General features: G+C 41.2%; 3 protein-coding genes across 3 annotated transcripts; all 3 read left to right on the top strand.

The window, feature by feature from the left end:
- The first annotated feature begins 358 nt into the window (after positions 1 to 358).
- On the top strand, positions 359 to 2,813 carry LOC118329243 (zinc finger protein 3 homolog). The gene is given in 5 exon segments (XM_035663302.1): positions 359 to 657; positions 960 to 1,044; positions 1,143 to 1,243; positions 1,450 to 2,201; positions 2,204 to 2,813. Coding segments are annotated over 5 exon segments (1,503 nt in total). The 5' UTR covers positions 359 to 449; the 3' UTR covers positions 2,561 to 2,813.
- Positions 2,814 to 3,911: 1,098 nt separating this feature from the next.
- Positions 3,912 to 5,607, top strand: LOC118329241 (zinc finger protein 436-like). The gene is made up of 2 exons (XM_035663298.1): positions 3,912 to 4,226; positions 4,541 to 5,607. The coding sequence occupies exons 1-2, from the start codon at positions 4,028 to 4,030 to the stop codon at positions 5,293 to 5,295; spliced, it is 954 nt and encodes a 317-aa protein (XP_035519191.1). The 5' UTR covers positions 3,912 to 4,027; the 3' UTR covers positions 5,296 to 5,607.
- Positions 5,608 to 6,293: 686 nt separating this feature from the next.
- On the top strand, positions 6,294 to 16,561 carry aftphb (aftiphilin b). Its single transcript, XM_035662943.1, has 10 exons — positions 6,294 to 6,369; positions 7,820 to 9,384; positions 9,727 to 9,902; positions 10,609 to 10,735; positions 11,040 to 11,096; positions 11,256 to 11,378; positions 11,796 to 11,856; positions 15,164 to 15,250; positions 15,473 to 15,596; positions 15,792 to 16,561. Exons 2-10 carry the CDS (start codon positions 7,855 to 7,857, stop codon positions 15,910 to 15,912), a joined length of 2,406 nt encoding a protein of 801 aa, XP_035518836.1. The 5' UTR covers positions 6,294 to 6,369; positions 7,820 to 7,854; the 3' UTR covers positions 15,913 to 16,561.
- Positions 16,562 to 17,147: the final 586 nt, after the last annotated feature.

Below are 17,147 nucleotides of genomic sequence, written 5' to 3'. Positions count from 1 at the left end.
CCTAATATTGCTGTTTGACATAACTAACTACACCAAATACATAAAAAAGGTAGTCCTAAGGCATTTATTAGTTTCTGACTCTTGGAAAGTAAGAAAAAACAGTAAACAAGTGTATCTCTAAACTATCTCTTTCACCAAATCCCACACATTGTGGCTATTGTATGTGATAACTATAATAACTAATGCAGTCGTTTTTCATTCCCATTCACTGAGCCTGGAAATGAACGTCTACACTGACAACCTCTTACAGTAAATACAGTTACATCTCATACAATCGTAATTATTGTGCACTTTTACCACTTCGTCTGTAGTTTTGGGACTACTTTTTACTGGGCGCATGTAGACGCTGACGCAGTTGACGTTACACGGAAGTAGTGGCGTTTGGTCTGAAAAATAGCGGAAACAAGTTAAAGGGAAACGAGGGCTGGATCCGCGAAATAAGAGGAAACATGTCTTGTTGTGCCGTTGGATGTAAGAACAGATATTCAACAGCTCATGGGCTTCATTTTTACAGGATACCGTCGACGAATACGCCCATTGAAGCAGAGCGCAGACGTTTATGGCTGCGGGCCATTAAACGCTCGGACTGGACCGATGAAATCCTCAGTCACGAAACCATCAGCAACGCTCGTCTCTGCAGTGCTCACTTCATATCAGGCAAGGGTTTCCTCCACTGCTCATCACCCGCACAGCCAACGTGTAGTTAGAAAATGGCAGCAACAACGAAGCGGTCGGCTGTTTCCTAACGAGAAACACCGACAGTAGCAGCGGTGTTAGCATGTGAGCACACGTTAACAAGCCTGGCTGCTCGTAGTTAGCTTTAACCTCACTATTTAACCGACTTTTAATGAATGAATGGGGCGTGTGGGGATATTATATGTGATAGTGACATGTACTTTACACTGTGACTGCACACAGACCATGTGGCCCCGTTATATCATCATTGTACTGACTTACAGGGGAGTCCTCCACGGATCCAGACAACCCAGACTTTGTTCCCTCATTGTTCACCTGTATGGAAGAAGCTTCAAAGAAAAGGGGCAGGTAACCTTGTTCCTTTAGTTTGCTATCGTTTGACTTTTCCAAATGGTGGTAGTATATCTTCATCTATAACTCTGTCTTGGTTGTTACATGTTCCCCAGGAAGAGGAAGGGGGCGGACACATCGAGCTCTCTCACTGCAGTTCATGTGGATCCAACAGACTCTGAGCGGCCTCCGGACTGTCAAGAGGAGCTTTGTACTAGTAAGAGTTTTGCTCTGTAACCCAGAGATCTACCTTTTGTAATGATGCAGAGTTTAGCTCTATAAAGACCTATGGAAGCAGTCTGTGTATAGGTTTAACTGCTGGATGCAGTGTGTCTCCTAGTTTGTTAAAAAGTCAGTTTTCAGTGTGTGTGTTGGAGGTTTCACTCGTGCAAGTTGACAGCAGATGTCCTCTCTGTCCTTTAGACACCCAGCCGGTCTCTGAGGAACTGCGCCCTTCATTGCAGCCATGTGACATTAAGGTGGAACAGAGTCCCGTTCGGGAGGAAACAGAGATCCAAGAGCACCCACGGGTCAAAGAGGAGCAGGTGGATCAGTGCATCAGTCCCAACGTGGAGGCTGATACTTCCAACAATGCTGAACTCAAACGTCCAAAATCAGAACCAACCACTGACTGTGATGTAAACGAAAGCATAAATGACAAAGGGAGTGAAAGTGATGGTTCATCGTCGCCTCGTCCAAGTGATAGCGTTGAAGTCTTTGTGGAACTGGAACAACCTCCGAGAGAAGAAAAGTCTTGCCGTTTTTGTGGTAAAAGATTTAAGAGGGACTCTCATCTTATTAGGCACGTAGAGAAGAGTCACAAAGGGAAGAAACCCTTCAAATGCCTGAAGTGCAACAAGGAGTTTGAACAAAGATACCAGCTCGTTCAGCATATAAGAATTCACACAGGAGAAAGGCCCTTCAGTTGTGATTTCTGTGACAAAACATTTGTTCAGAACTCGAGCCGTCTTGCTCACATGAGGGTGCATACTGGAGAAAGACCATATTTTTGTGCTAAATGTGGGAAAGGCTTTGCCACAAGCAACCATTTCAAACTTTGCAAAGTTCAGAATGAGTGCAAAATCACACCAGAAAAGGGAACACGGATGAGAATCGCAAAGAGGAGAAAGCCTTTAAATGCTTTGAATGCAACAAGGAGTTTAATCGAAAGCACCAGCTAGTTTTGCATGCAAGAGTTCACACCGGTGAAAAACCCTTCAGTTGTGATTTCTGTGGCAAAACATTCACTCAGAACTCAAGTCGCATCGTTCACATGAGGGTGCACACTGGAGAGAAACCATATTTTTGTGAGAAGTGTGGCAAGAGTTTTGCCAGTAGCCATCATCTTAAATTGTGCACAGGGACACAAAACAAAAGCACAAACAAGTCCTTTCGCTGTACAACATGTGGCAGAACCTTTTACACAGATTCAGACCTGAAGGTGCATATGAAGGTTCACGAGTCGTGGAAACGACACATCAGCGAGAAACTGCAAGGGCGGGAGATAGAAGAGAAAAAGCTTAAAGTGGTATGACAGGACATCAGATACTTTCTTCTAAAATTATAAGAATAAAACATGCATCCAGTCATTAGGAACGGCCTTATATTTGTAAATTTGCTGCAATATAGCTGAATAAGAAACTGTATTCATCAGTTTATGTGGATACAATTAAAAAAATTTGTGTTTTATCAGTTATGATTTGACTACTGATTCCTTTTATGTAAAGTCCTCTGAATTGCCTTGCTGTGGAAATGTACTATACAAATAAACTTGCCTTGACATACTACATCTGGTTTACCAAACTCTGAGCCTAACCCTGAACTCTAACCTCACAAAGTGTGGCAAAGTGTCAATAGGTTTTATTCAGTTTTGTCTATTAATCAATCACCAGACTTAAATTTAATTCATGGATGATAAATAGGGGAATCTAACTTTGTATGTAGGCTGTAACCCTACAATACATTTACAAGATTTGTTCAGCCTTGATCTGACGGGGACGAACGCAGGGCTCAGCAACTAAAGATGAAAATATATAGAAGATTTTAAAAATATAGGTCAACATGTAATCTCACAATCTGATCCAGTAATAATGTGTTTGGTGATTTACACTTGAAAAAATGTTAGAATATAACTTTAGATGTACAATTCGACATCTACTGTATTTGGATCTTGCTCAACAGCATTCAGTGGTATCAGTTGTCATGGTAACTGAAAACCTAGAATTAGCCTCATCTCAGGATTAAAACTCAGTTTTCACTAACCCCACTTTATGCAACAGGGCTGTGGAGCCGTCAAGCTGTCCAAAATTACCTCGTTGCAGTAACATATAAACAAATCTAAAGTATTTTTCCTCACAGAAAAGCAAACTAATTATTGTTTCCATCTGAGGAGGAGGGGTCTCTCCAGAGTTTCTCTCCCCAAGCCTCTTCCATTTTTTGCCTGTTGCCCTAAGAATTGTTCCTTGTCCTCACAGAGCTTGGGCTTGAAACATTGTATGTGTTTTAGGTCAAATAAATAACTACATACATACAGTACAAATAATAAACTGGGGGAAAAAAACCAAGCAGTGAGTATGTTCTAATTCAGTGTATGAAACCTGTTCTTTGTTAATAAAACAACTGTAAAATATTGTAAAGAAGGAAAAAACGTTTTGTGTTTAGAAAGTAAAGGACTTTTTTTCCCCCAGGCTGGTAAATCTCTGGATGGTTTATCCTGACATTCTCACCTTAACCCCAGAGCCATCAACATCTAATAATCTGTTACACCTGAATGGCTCTGCCTAACCCTAACCCTAACCACTCTCTGTCCTCTTGTCAGTCAGGGGGGAAGTGAGCCATCCACGGCAGCAGGGGGCGCTGGTGAAAATAAAACGGTGTTATGAAGTTGAACTGAACGCACTAACTCACCCTTTGTCACTTCATATTTGTGAATTTTGACTTTGAATTGACAGTCCGTGTGCCATCCTCCACACACACCGGCAGCGTTAACCGGAGCTGCGTCATGGCGGGGATGCAGCTGCTCAGACTGATGGTCAACCAGCGACTGGCAGCAGCTGCAGAGGAAATCTGTGGGCTTTTTGAAAAGACGATAGCAGAATATCAGGAAGAAGTTGTCCGCTCCCAGAGAGAAATCATTCAGCTAAAAGGGCAACTCGAGCAGCTGACCGTTTTAAAACCTGGAGTAACTTTATTCAGAGCAGGTTTGTGTCACCATGGATGGGAGTCAGCCTCCAGCCGTACAGCGTTCCTAGGCAACAGATTGGCAACACAGGAGATACAGTTGCTAGGTAGCGGTGGTGGTAGATATTTTAGTGGATGTACCTCACAAGTTTATGAGTCAAACTCAAAAATATGTGGAAGAAATCACGGAACTTCATGAACACAAATGAAACTGTAATGGCTGTTAAACGTTGATTCTTCCACCAAATATATATAAATATATACAAAATATATTTGTGTTAGACGTTGCTGGGTTATTTAACAGCTTATAGCATGTGTCTTCTCTGTCTTTTAGACACCCAGTCAGTGTCCGAGGAGATGTTGCCCTCCCTGCATGCAGACCAGCTTCCCATTGTGGAGAAATATGACAACCAAGACTTTCATCAGGTCAAAGAGGAGCAGGTGGATATCTGTATTCTTCCACATCTGAAGGATCACTCTTCTGCGGATGTAAAAATCAGACTGACTGAATCACAAACAACTTTCAGCAGTATATCTGTGACATTGAACAGTGACGACGAAGGGAAAGGGGACGGCAGCTCCTCCTCTTGCGGTCCAAGTCACAGTGACGATGCTTTTACAGGACAGGAACAAGCCAAGGAAAGTAAAAAGGCTTGTCGTGTCTGTGGGAAGCAGTTTAGCAGGGACTCTGATCTGCTCAGACACATGGATCAGATTCACATCGGAGAGAAGGCCTTTAAATGCTCCGAGTGTGATAAGGAGTTTGCTCGTAGGGACCATCTGGTGGTGCATTTAAGAATTCACACAGGCGAAAAACCACACAAGTGTCCTTTCTGTTGGAAATCCTTTTCTCAAATCTCCAATCTCAATGTTCACTTGAGGAAGCACACAGGGGAGAAGCCCTATTATTGCAAGTCGTGTGGCAAAATGGTCGCCCATAGCTATCACCTCAAAACTTGCGGTATGACGGAGCGAAAAGGGGAGAAGTCATTTTGCTGTTTGGTTTGTGGTAAAAAATTCCACACGGCTTCAAATCTGCAGGCCCATACCAATATCCATGAAGCCAGGAGATCCTATAGAGTTGTGTAGCCTTTCGCCTGCTCATCAGACTGAATTCACATTTGTTGCGCTTCACTTCATTTATTATTTGTTATTCATTATTTGAATCTCAGAACAAATAAAACATGTAGGCGCTGATACAGGTTAGCTCACACTGTCTGATGAACAACATGGAAAACAATTAGAACTGAAAATGTCTTCTGTTTCAGACTACAAACAAAAGAGTACAGTGTGGGTGCAACACACTTTGGTTTGGTGTTTTAAAGGAACATGTACCTGTTTTAACTCTTGTAACTGCTCACACTTTTTATTGTTAATGAAATAAAATATCTTTTAATGTAAGTATTTTGTAACGATGAAGAGCTTTTTGTGATACTTGTGGACTTTGAAGTGTATGTCACGATGAAAAGTGTGGATCCAATATCCCCTTTTAGCAGAAACTCCACCTAATTGTGGTAAATTTATTTTGCATCCTTGCCACTAACAATTGTTTTGCTCTGCACCCCAAACAGGACACATATCGGGTTAGGGAGGAGCCCATGATATTCCACTACCATAGCAGACAATAGGCAGCCACACTGATTACGTATCTACACTGTTACCCTATAATGAACCATAGAGTTGTCTATCACTGGGATCTATCACAGAGACTACAACACACTGTATCTAAATTCCTAAATGCCCCATTACATTAACCTTTCAGACTAAATGCCTACTACTGCTACAACTTTTTATCTTCTACAACTTATAACTATGAACAAATCCTAACTAACAGTACAGAAGCAGACTAAACAGTTTCAGGCTGAAAGGAGAGGTGTAGGCTCCACTCTGCCCAGTAGGTGGTGCACTTTCTATCCACTGTGAACAACATCGAAGATCGTCTATTTTCAACAGCTGTCACTTTCTAGCCTGCAAAATGGACTCCGGGTATTTTCGCAAGTCTTCGCGATGAGTGAACTAATCACAGTAGCTCGAAACTCGTACATAGTGAGAGGTCTTCGCTTTTTACACGTCCCGTTGAGGGAGAGCGATGACAGAGGATGGGAGCGAAGCTGCGGCACTGGTAGAGAAGAAGTGACGAGAAGGCAAAGTGAATGAGTGTTGGTAAATAAAACAACCGGCACTTTGTGTGTCTATATCCATCTGTTAGCTCCAGTTAAACAACATTAATGCTCGGTTGCCATTGACGGGTAGCTCGCGTTAGGCCAGGTACGAGGTGCAGTAGCTAGCCGGTGGTAATGAAAGCTAATCACTCGCTGTGTTGTAACAAGAGCGGAGTGAGATTTGGGGTGTAGGTTCTGCACCGTGCTTTAAACCTAACGAGCAATGAATTATGCATAAATAGCTAGTTTTATTTCATTAAATTGCCACCTCTTTTGCGAGTGTTCGCATTTTATTAACAGCTTGCGTTTACATGGCTTCACATTTGAATGTCCCTGTCGTGGAATGACACCTGTCCGTCCAGAGGCTGGAGAAAATGGCAGGATGTCAGTGGATGCGACTGTTACATAAAGGCAAATAGTGATGCTGTTATCTGTTAAATGAACTACCAGTCATGAGGATTTCAGTCAGCACGGTGAGTTTCTTTTCGACACAAGGGAGCAGTTGTTACGTGTGCATGTTGGAGGTTTAATACAGGCACTAATCCATGATCCTGAAGTGCTGCTGTAGGCTTTGGACCGCTCTTCTAAGTAGCACAAAGCTGCGGATAATGTTTCCTGTATCAGGTAACTGACTGCGGACAATGTCCAGGCCACTTTTTCCACACCAGGATCAGGCAGCAGGAGGGGAGTCATAGAGCTGGTAATATCTCAACTACATGTTAATATTTGAGAAATGATGTTTAAGAGACACTTAAAGAGGATATGTGAACAGATGAGATGGAGCAATAGATTTATAAAGTTCAGATTGTTTCTGCTTTGCGGAACAATCATGCGTGCAGGTTCCTCTTTCTTTAATACACTCAGCTGAATGTGTAAACCAGTAGTGCCTCCCCTTCAAACCAGGAGATTACCAGTTTAACTAACTTAAACTTACATGCTGGCTTTCTGAGGGACTTTAAACTTTGGCAGACGTTAAACGGATACCTATATATTCCAGTATTGTCTCTGATGTATGGGGTTTAACACTTATGATATGTGATCATTACGTTTGTATACAACCATCAGAACCAACATTACAAAGTGCTTCACGTAATAAGAGAGCAAAACAGGATATCGTTAAATTAAATTAAAACGCAGAGTGTGTAAAACTAAACCGGAAATAATAACAGTAGAATAATAATGGTACAAAAGTACTTATGCTCTCCAATTCAAGCTGTTTTGGCCATCAGTCTTTTCCATTAGTTGCCTTAAAAGTAATTAGGAAACCAAAAGCAATTAGCCAGCTGCTGTAAGGATGCTACAAAAAGCTCAACAGTCTACATCCAAAGGAAAAAATAATTCTGACAGTGGTATTTCACCAACATTTCTTTACCTAAAAAAATAGCTCCTTTTCCCAAAAATCGATTGTTCATGTTGACCCTCTTGCTGTTCTTTTCACTGTCTTCTCCCAGGTGCATGAGGCCTTCAGGTCCTGCTAAGATAACCCATGGAGCCAGACATCATGCCCTTGCATGCCTCCTCCCCCCCTCCACTGGATGATGATGGAGATGGGGAGGCGGGATCAGAGGAGGACGAGTTTGGGGACTTTGGGGGATTCTCTCTCGGGGTGTCTTGCTCGCCTCCTGGCTTTGCTGATCCTACTGATTCATCATCCAGCCTGGGACAGCCTTCCTCCGACATAAAGCCAGCCACCCGTCCACCCAACTGCAGCTTTAATAACCCAATTAAACAATCCCAGCCCACATCCACTGTGAACTCGGAGTCTGGCAGGGGCCAAAAAGACGCGGGAGGACAGGATTATAACACTGAATCACGTGTGCCCCTCACAAACGGCTATTCTGAAAGAGACCACCACTCTGGGACCAACATAGCCTCCGCAGTGGGTGCGTGCTCTCCCAGAGAAGAGACAGGGTTTGCTGATTTCACTGTGTTTACAGAGCAGGCAGCACATCCCTGGTGCTGTGGCTTCACTCCCTTGGGCAGCACAGAGCAATGGGATGGCACAGCGGTAGGAACAAACTCTTCCAACAGACAGGGTGAACAAATCTGTGACCCAGGACAGGAGGTCATTATGGACTCTGAGCCCAGACCTCATTGTGCAGATAAGGCGAAAGAAAAAGTTTGCACTATGGTCAAACACTGTGAGAAAAGAGATGCGGCACTGGTGCTACCATCTCAGGACCGCCACCAGCCTCAGGAAGCTGCAGCAGCTTTGGATTTTCCACCTGAGGAGCCTCATTCTGGGGAGGAAGAGTCAGGCAAGCCCGGGGACAGCCAGAGGGGACGGAGGCATGGTTTTAACTCTTTACAAACCACGGAGGTGCAGGAGGATGGGGAGGCAGAAGAAGGCAGGGACGATCAAGAAAAGAGCATCTCTATTAACCCCCAAACATTCAGTGTGTATGAGTCTGCTTCTGAGGACCTGGCATCCTTCTGTGAGGATTTGTCATTCGAGGGTCCTTCTTTGGATTTGGAACCAAACGTTTCATCTCTTGCTTCGGAGGATCAGACTGACTGGGACCAGACTGATGACGAAGAAGAAGAGGTGGGAAACTACAGCAATTCTGACTCTTTTGTCGTCAACAGCGTGGAAAATCTCCCACAGTCTCAGGCAGAGAAGGGTTTTCATTATTGCGACCAATCTGCGACTCAGGAAACTTCTGCTACCTCCAACCAATCACAATCAGGAACACATACAGAAGACAGTTTTGCAGACTTCAAAGACTGTAGTTTTGAGCATCAAAGGGACCAAGGACATGTCCAAACAGCCGATGAAGGAGTGCAGAGTCTAGGAAACCTCCCACCGAGTGACAGCTTTGCAGATTTCTGCTCAGCGCCCATGCAGGAGGATGGAGATGGGTCGTGGGCGGAGTTTAAGGTCCAGAGGGCTCAGGAGGAGGGAGGAACTTGGACACAGTTCAGAGAGCAAGTCAGCAGCCTGCAGACTGATGGGAGCACTCAGGAGGAGACGGGCAGGCCAGGGCAGGATGGGGTTTGCAGGAGGAACAGCTGTCAGGTGGGAGACATTACGCTAAAAAACTTTGTCGTGGTTGCTTTTTATGACGATAATTAGCCGCAAAGAACATTTCATTCTTACTGGCAAGAAGTTGTTTTCAGAAAATCTATTTTTCAGGGCTTTTTAATGGAAGTGCTTCACAGGCAATAACATGACTACAGTAACATACATATTTTCAACATTTAATTAAAAAAAACTAACCCTCTCCCTTTGTCTTTCCATGTCATTATTTTGTTTGTGCTTCAAAGGCAATAAAATGACAGCAGTCTGTCAAAATGTCTTCACATATTTGTTATATTTTGATTTTAAACAACTAACCCTCTTTTTTGTTTTCCTGACTAGGCGTCCCTTTCTTGCCGTGTCCAGCAGCTACTCCTGGCCAGTTTTCCAGAGGGAGAGGTCCCAGCTGCGGAGGGTGAGGAGGAGGTGCTCAGCCTCGGTGCTCTGCTTCACGCCCGACACCTCCCTGAGAGTGAGGAGGAGGAGGAGATACCAGAACTCTGTCCCGGATCTCAGTGGTGAGGATGACTTCCTGGCAGTGGCGGTGATGATGATGATGGTGGTGGATAAATTAACAAACAATAGTTTGTTTTGAAGTTTCAAATTATTACAACACAAATAGTGATCTAAGCATATCACATCTATGACATTTGGTGGTGGTAAATTCCTGATCTCTGGAAGGGCATTCCTGGGAATAAAATAGCCAGCACAATACAGAATTAGGATTTGAATAAATAGAAGGAAAACAGGGTAGTAAATGTTGACTCCACCACTGAGTCTCAGAGGAAAAAGACCGACTAAAATAAAAAAATCATCAACAGAGATTCCAAGCAAAAAGTAATAATAGTACTGTGAATCTCTGGGAATTTAAAAAAAACAGCACTGCAGTAGTAGAAAAAACACATATTGAAATGATCCACAAAACATTTTTTATGCATTTTTCAGCACAGCAAACACAAGTCTGAATGGAATGGAATAATAAGGCCAATAAATATTTTTTAATAAAGCAGCCATCTTGTTCAGATCAGTGCTGAGCATGGTCTGCTCAGTATAATTGTTATCAGTAATAACACTCTCATTAATGGCTGGGAGAAATCTACACTTACAAATGAGGTGATGTGAAAATAGTTTGGTTGTTTCTGAACTAGAAGTTTTCCCTGTCTCTTTTTTTTGTCTTTTGAATACTTCCAAATGCTGCTTTGTCATTTCCTCACCATTTCCCAGGATTCAGCAGGGGATGTGGTGGCCACCTCAGGACCTCCACAGTGCAGTTGGCCTCAAGTTTCAGTGGGGAGGTTCTCATACAAACAGGACTCTGCTCAGGTGCCTCGGCATGGACACAAGGAATATTGTGAGTTTGTCAAAACATAAAAACTACTGTGTATCAGATTATTACCAGTAATTGAGTAAACCATTATAATACTACACTAACATAAACTCTTTAAGAGTGAGTCTAAGGCCAGATCAGTGTACTTGATTGGCAGCATATTCTGAATTAAAACAGGACAAACATTTTGCAACGACAGAATTACAACTACTGTTATTGAGTACATTAGACTGTTGCACCAACTGTAAGTTGCTTGAGATAGAAATGTATCTATCTAGCCTATTATTTTAAGGCTGTTTTCATTTAGTGTGTCTTTGCCTTTTTGAAGGTTTTCATTGGCATGAAGAAGCAGCCAGTGGCTGTACCGGCTTTTGCATCCAACCTGGTGAGTCACCTGTAGAACTCAATTAATTTGGTCTTACTGGGGAGAAAAAGTGTTGTAATGGTGTAGGACGAGCAGTTCCATTGGTCATACGTTTTATTCTCGGCAGTTCCAAACCTCATTTTTTTAATTTCCATCCCATTCTTCCACTTCACTCACCAGGGAATGCTAGAGCCCACCAAAGACTCTGTGTCTGCTGTCTGTTCTCCGGGACACACAGCGGTCACAGCACAAGCTCCTCCAGTACCCAGGGACACAACGGACCCCTCAACAGATTCAATGCAGGTAAATTGGTCTTTTTGATTTGACTTATTACACCTGTATTAGATTCGAGCACAAGAGATTAGAGAAGGGTACATGCAACTACTATGTGGGAAACAGCCACCACTGGATATGACTAAAGACATGACTATTAAAAGACCAGTTTGTAGGATTTAGTGTCATCTGGGGAAGTTGCAGATTCCAACTTACTGAATATCACTCACCTTCTAAGCACGTAGAAGAAACTAATGAAAACATAACGATTTCTATATTCAGGTGATTATGCACTGATGCAAACATCTCTGTGAATATTATGTCCCATTTCTGCCAGTAGATCCTTTGAAATGGTACACACTGGACCTTAAAGGTTGCTTTACTGTTGTATTCTGCTATTCTGCTAAGTGGGAGTTAAATGCTGTTCTTCTTCTTCTCTCTGTGTAGGAGGCGCTCCCCTCCAGCCAGCTGGACTGGAGCCGCCACGGCCTTAGCAGCTCTCAGGACGGTACGTCCCCTCGCCGAGCCCCTCACTTCTGGGGCCGGAAGTAGACTACAGTATCAGCCATCCCCTACCTGGCTTCTTCTAATAAACCAAAACTTTTGAGCGTTTACTCTGGGCTTACTCCTCTGGACTCCTCCTCACTTCCTCCAGGGCATGTTCTGCTTCTTTTAATTTACGCTGTGTTTCCCCTCTATTCATGCAGCAGTAGTGGGTGACCACAACATTTCATCATTTAAATGAATTTCCACTCATGAAGAACAAAGAATAGAAATCATGTTGTTGTCATTATGATTCCAAACAAGAAAACTTTCGGAGATATAACTTCCAACAGACCCAAAACTGGGACTCAAACAGAAACATTACCCATCAGTCACAATTATTCCAAAACAATAAAAGGGGAAACACTGTACTGGCTTCCCTTTTCTCCCCCCTTCAGCTACTCTAGTGTCTACCTTTACCTGCTGCCAGCTTTTACAAAGAATTTATCTTCAGTATTTATCAGTCCCATTTGTTATTGGGAAACAACCATTTGTTATTGGAAAACAATGTAATGTGGGTTTTACCCCATATGGGTAAAGGCTACTGAAAACAAGATGTGCATACTGTTATTGTGCAACATGATGATTCTGACCACAAATCTGAGGGCAATGCTAAAGTAATATCACATTTGAAAAGCATTCAATACAAGACTATATAACTATCAACTCATGGAGCATGGTCATAACATGTGCCTTGTTGATTTAATGGATGTGTTTATTTAAAGCATTTTAATTTAATTTATTGGCGGCCACTGTGGAGGTTGAACTCTTCCAGTGTTAATACTCTGTGTGCCATTTGCTCACTGCATGGCTGTATTACGCACTTAGACTTTAACTATGAATCATGACAGCATCATCCAGTTTTTGGCTTTATTTGACACTGAGGTCTCTTTATATTTTGATGGAAACTATTTATTTCTTCATATTTGCACGTAAAGGACTCTTTGAATTTAAAAAAAATAATTTAAAAAAGAAAACAAAGACAAAAATATTATAATTTGATTTAATCACAGTCAGTAGGGTTTAGATCAATATTTGACCAGAAAGGATTTATCATAAAACTTGAATTTCAATTTCAATTTGTTACAGTTATGTAGGAAATGACTGTACATGGAGTGTGTTATATATAATTCATGGAGATAATAAAGCTTTATATATGGATTTGTTAGTCAATGAGAGATGGTCAAGTCTAGCTAGATCCAATACAACACACACACACAAGAAAGACCAGAAAAAAGCATACACAAATCCACAAATAAGATTGTGTTTGTTTGGCTTGTAACTGCAGATTTCCTGCTTCTAGTAAAAAAAAAAAGTTAACGATCTGACTTTACATTTCAGGACAGTGATAGACAACAAACTTTGCAGCACATTTTGCGGCTGTGTGTGAGACAAACAAAAGTCTGAAGATTTTTTTAAGGAATAAAAAAATTTGCAACATAAATTAAAAAGAAAAAAACTACCTGCTATACCGTAGGAACTGTTTGTTTCACTGTCAGTGCCATATTCGGTATTGCACTCTTGAATTGTCAGCATGCTGACATGTCTCTGGTTTGTAGCATTGCAAGCTGGAAGGAGTTGAGCAGCTGATAAACTACATTAAGAGTCTCATAAACTCTACCAGTAATTTCCTCTAAGACACCTAGATGAGTTGAGTCCACAGGTAAAGACAACATTTAGATTCAACAAAAGCTCCTCCAGGGTTAAAAAACCTTATGTTCTGTGTTTGACAAGATTGTTTTTGTTCAGTTTTGAATTTTACTCATTTTCAGTGATTAGGTGACATCAAGTAATTAATACCAAACATGACAATAGAATAGTGTTGTAATAGTAAAGTATGCACAGCAGAGGGCAGTGTATTCTCTGTGGGTGGCACAGCAAAAGGGTCTAAACACATTTGGTGTATTTACTGTATTTAAAAATTGACAAAAGAATTTCGTTAATTTAAAATCAAACCATGCAATCACTTATACTAAAAGATTAAATATATGCACTTGTATGTATATAAAATACTATTATATTTATTATTTTTTCATGTGGTTGGTTATATGAAATCTGAGGTTTTTATATATTCTATGATTAGATCATAAACATGTTGGGGGGGTAATTGTCTTAATAGAAATAAATGATGTATCTTAGACATGATTTCACAATTAAAACATGAGAAAAATGATAACAGAGCCAAACGTAAGACTGCAGTAGTGATTACTGCTGTCACTTTATGCTGCTTTTATTGTTTACTCCCTGTGCACTGATGCATATACTGTATGAGCATGCAGAATAGGATAGAGGAGTGTTTATTTCCAGTTTGAGAAAGAAAAGTCCACTTGTCAGTATTTAATTGCCAATTAAATGTGTCTCTGCAACAACTTTCTGTAACTGCAGTTACAGTATTTCATGATGAGTTGTGCCTTTATGCCAGCAGTTGTTTTCTAAAAAGTTTTCAAATGATGAAATTCTCTTTGGACCTATAGTCTGTTGTTTTTTCTTCAGGTTTACTCCTCAAATCCAGACTCAATGCACTGCAATAAGGACTTAAATAAATAAGTTGCTAAATCAGTTGACCCTTTCTGTTCTGCCTGTCTTTCCTCAGCTTTCTTTTCTTGTTGGAAGCTGCATCACTTTTCTCTGCTGAATGCAAAGTTGGAGTATTCAAACACCTTGTTGTAAAGTCTGAAGGTGGTTTAATTTAAGTCTTGTCTAGCTTAGGACAGCAAACATTTCTGATGACACGTGACTACTAGATAATTGTTAAGTGTTAAGCAACATCTCAAAGGATTAAAAGGTTTCTCAGCACAGTCTGAGACCTTATTTAACTTTCATAACAACTAAATCAAACACAAGTCTGACTTTAGAGTGTCTGGTTTTATATTTTTGCATATAATCAAGGTGAAAGTCATACTTTTATCTATCCAGCTACAACAACATACTGAGGCTGTGTGGACCACCTGTCCCATGAGTCATGTTATTTCCACATGAATGTTGTTCCAGTGACCTCACGCTAGGTGCTGGCTTGAATATTTCATGGTTAAGGGGCCTCTGAATCTGAATCTAAAAAGAAGTTGGATAACAACAGCTTTGCATTGCTTTGATGAGCTTTGTTTGCTGTGTCTGTCACTCTCTCGGTCTTCCCTGCTGCTACAGTAAAAGGAGAAAACATCAATCAAAAGCAGATGCTCCTCCTTTTATGAATTAAAAATAAATCAAGCTCCCCCGTCCCTCCTCACCCCACAACAATGCTCCTCAGCAACTGTCTCCCCTTGTTAGCACAGGCTGCTCTGCTCTCAACCTGGATTATTTTGGTCCTGAGGAGGAGAGCAGATCCTGCAGCAGCAGCTGTAGCAACAGCCCTCCTCCAGGTCAGCATGTGAAACTGCAAAAATGTACATTTTATTGTCAGTCATGAGGTTTATGTTATAAGAGACAAATACAATGATAATACTAAAGCAATATATATATTTACACTGGTAAATTTAGTCTGTCCTGTAGGTGTGTAAGTCCTTATGACGCTCATCGAGTGCTTTGTCCCTTTTATAACATGTTTGGTGTGTGTTCTTTATTATACACACTCACATGTAAAGGAGTTGACCGTGAGCTGTATGAGTTCACCATCAGCAAAGTGGAAATCGACGCAAACAGTAGCCACATGGAGGACACGTTGAATCGCCTGATGTCCACTGCGGAGAAAACCAGCACGACAGTCAGGTCAGCCCAGTTGTTCCATCCATGTGTCATGTTTATTTTATTGTCCTTTTAAAGTATTAATACAATGAAACAAAAACAAAAATCTGAATCAAACACAGGCTTTTCTTACTGTATGAATAATGCATCATCTTGTCTTCTTTGTATGTCTCACTCTTTAATATCAACTCACTGTGTGTGTGTGTGTGTGTTCATTAGGAAACCTCAGCAGGATGAAGAACTGAGTGCGGAGGCTGTCAGGATGATCTCTGGACTGCCTAACCTGTCTTTCATGCAGGCCAAGGTCCTCATGTTCCCAAGCATCCTCGTACCCAAATAATGCTGTTCCCCAAACTTACAGTGATGTGTGTGATTTCTGCACACATTCACAGTGAATACTTAATCTGCCACCTCTTGTAGTTAATACAGGATGCAATAAGGAGACCAAAACAGTGAGTTGATCTTCCTGCTTTGGTCAAAATGCTCCACCTGCTGGCTATCTGCAGTCTTTAGCCTTAAAGATGTGGCTCTTTGTCAGTAGAGAGGCAGAATGAACTCATATGTATCAACTTATTTATTCATTTCCATGTGAAGTGCAAAGACGCAGTTTTAATGTTTGTTTTACACCAAGCTTTACTTTTTTCAAAGTCGAGTTGTTTATTTTGGTCTGAATGGACCCATACACACACACATGTTCACCATAGAGACTTTTACAGCAAACCGTCCCACTTTAATCCTGCTTTATTATGTATCAGTGGTGTAGGAGATGAAAGAATGTATTTTCTGGATGGTTTGACCCGGAGTAAGTAAAGTGGCCTTCATGAAGATGTGTGAAGTATGAAAGAATATTTTCTTTTTAAATTCATTTCTTAACTTCTGTTTTTATCTTAAGACTTGTAGACCGTCAGCCAGTAAAGCTGGTTAATTGGCTATTTATTACAGTTTTAACCTGTTTTCCCCCCCACAACAAACAATATTTATTTTCACAACCTACAGTATGTCAGTAATTTCACTTGATTTGGAGGTAAATAAACACAAACTGCCTCAGGTTGTCTCTTACATGTATTGTTATTTATGTCAGTCAGGGTCTTTTATCCCTACAACATTAATACTAGCAACACCTTCACACACCCTCATACATTGATTCATTCACACCAATTACTGTTCACAAAAATCAATCTCTCACTTGTAGTGTTGTGTTGAATTATCTTTAGTCTGCGTGTTGCATCTACTAACAGTGTTCCCTCATGGATTAGAAATATTTCTCATCATGCATTTTGACATAGAAATGCTTTGTATGGTGATCTCTCTAACACTTAATGATGCTGTACAATTAGATATTTTAGGGCTTTCTCCAGTTTTCTACCAGCTTCATTAGGTTATTTATCCATTAACTGCTTTATAATGCTTTGACTGTTCTAGAAAATATAAATGGATATTTTTAGCCAGATGAGAAGCTTGTTGTTGTCTCTCAAGCCCAGACCTTTCTTTTTACATGTTTACACCAACAACTATGAATGGGGCCAACACTGCATACAAGGGCGGATTAGGATTTTGTTCAGAGCAATGCAGTAA

Source organism: Morone saxatilis, unplaced genomic scaffold (genome assembly GCF_004916995.1).
Source record: "Morone saxatilis isolate NCDOM2014 unplaced genomic scaffold, NCSU_SB_2.0 Contig19, whole genome shotgun sequence".
Classification (NCBI taxonomy): domain Eukaryota; kingdom Metazoa; phylum Chordata; class Actinopteri; family Moronidae; genus Morone; species Morone saxatilis.
Note: the sequence above shows the minus strand (reverse complement) of the source record. Positions and strands in the feature narration are given on the sequence as shown.

What these genes read in the sequence shown, in the direction of transcription:
- aftphb (XM_035662943.1), top strand. Translation starts at nt 7,855, where the DNA reads ATGGAGCCAGACATCATGCCCTTGCATGCCTCCTCCCCCCCTCCACTG. An exon ending in TAGCAACAGCCCTCCTCCAG is followed by an intron (nt 15,251 to 15,472) that starts GTCAGCATGTGA and finishes TCACATGTAAAG; the next exon opens with GAGTTGACCGTGAGCTGTAT. An exon ending in AAAACCAGCACGACAGTCAG is followed by an intron (nt 15,597 to 15,791) that starts GTCAGCCCAGTT and finishes TGTGTTCATTAG; the next exon opens with GAAACCTCAGCAGGATGAAG.
- LOC118329241 (XM_035663298.1), top strand. Translation starts at nt 4,028, where the DNA reads ATGGCGGGGATGCAGCTGCTCAGACTGATGGTCAACCAGCGACTGGCA. An exon ending in AGTAACTTTATTCAGAGCAG is followed by an intron (nt 4,227 to 4,540) that starts GTTTGTGTCACC and finishes TCTGTCTTTTAG; the next exon opens with ACACCCAGTCAGTGTCCGAG.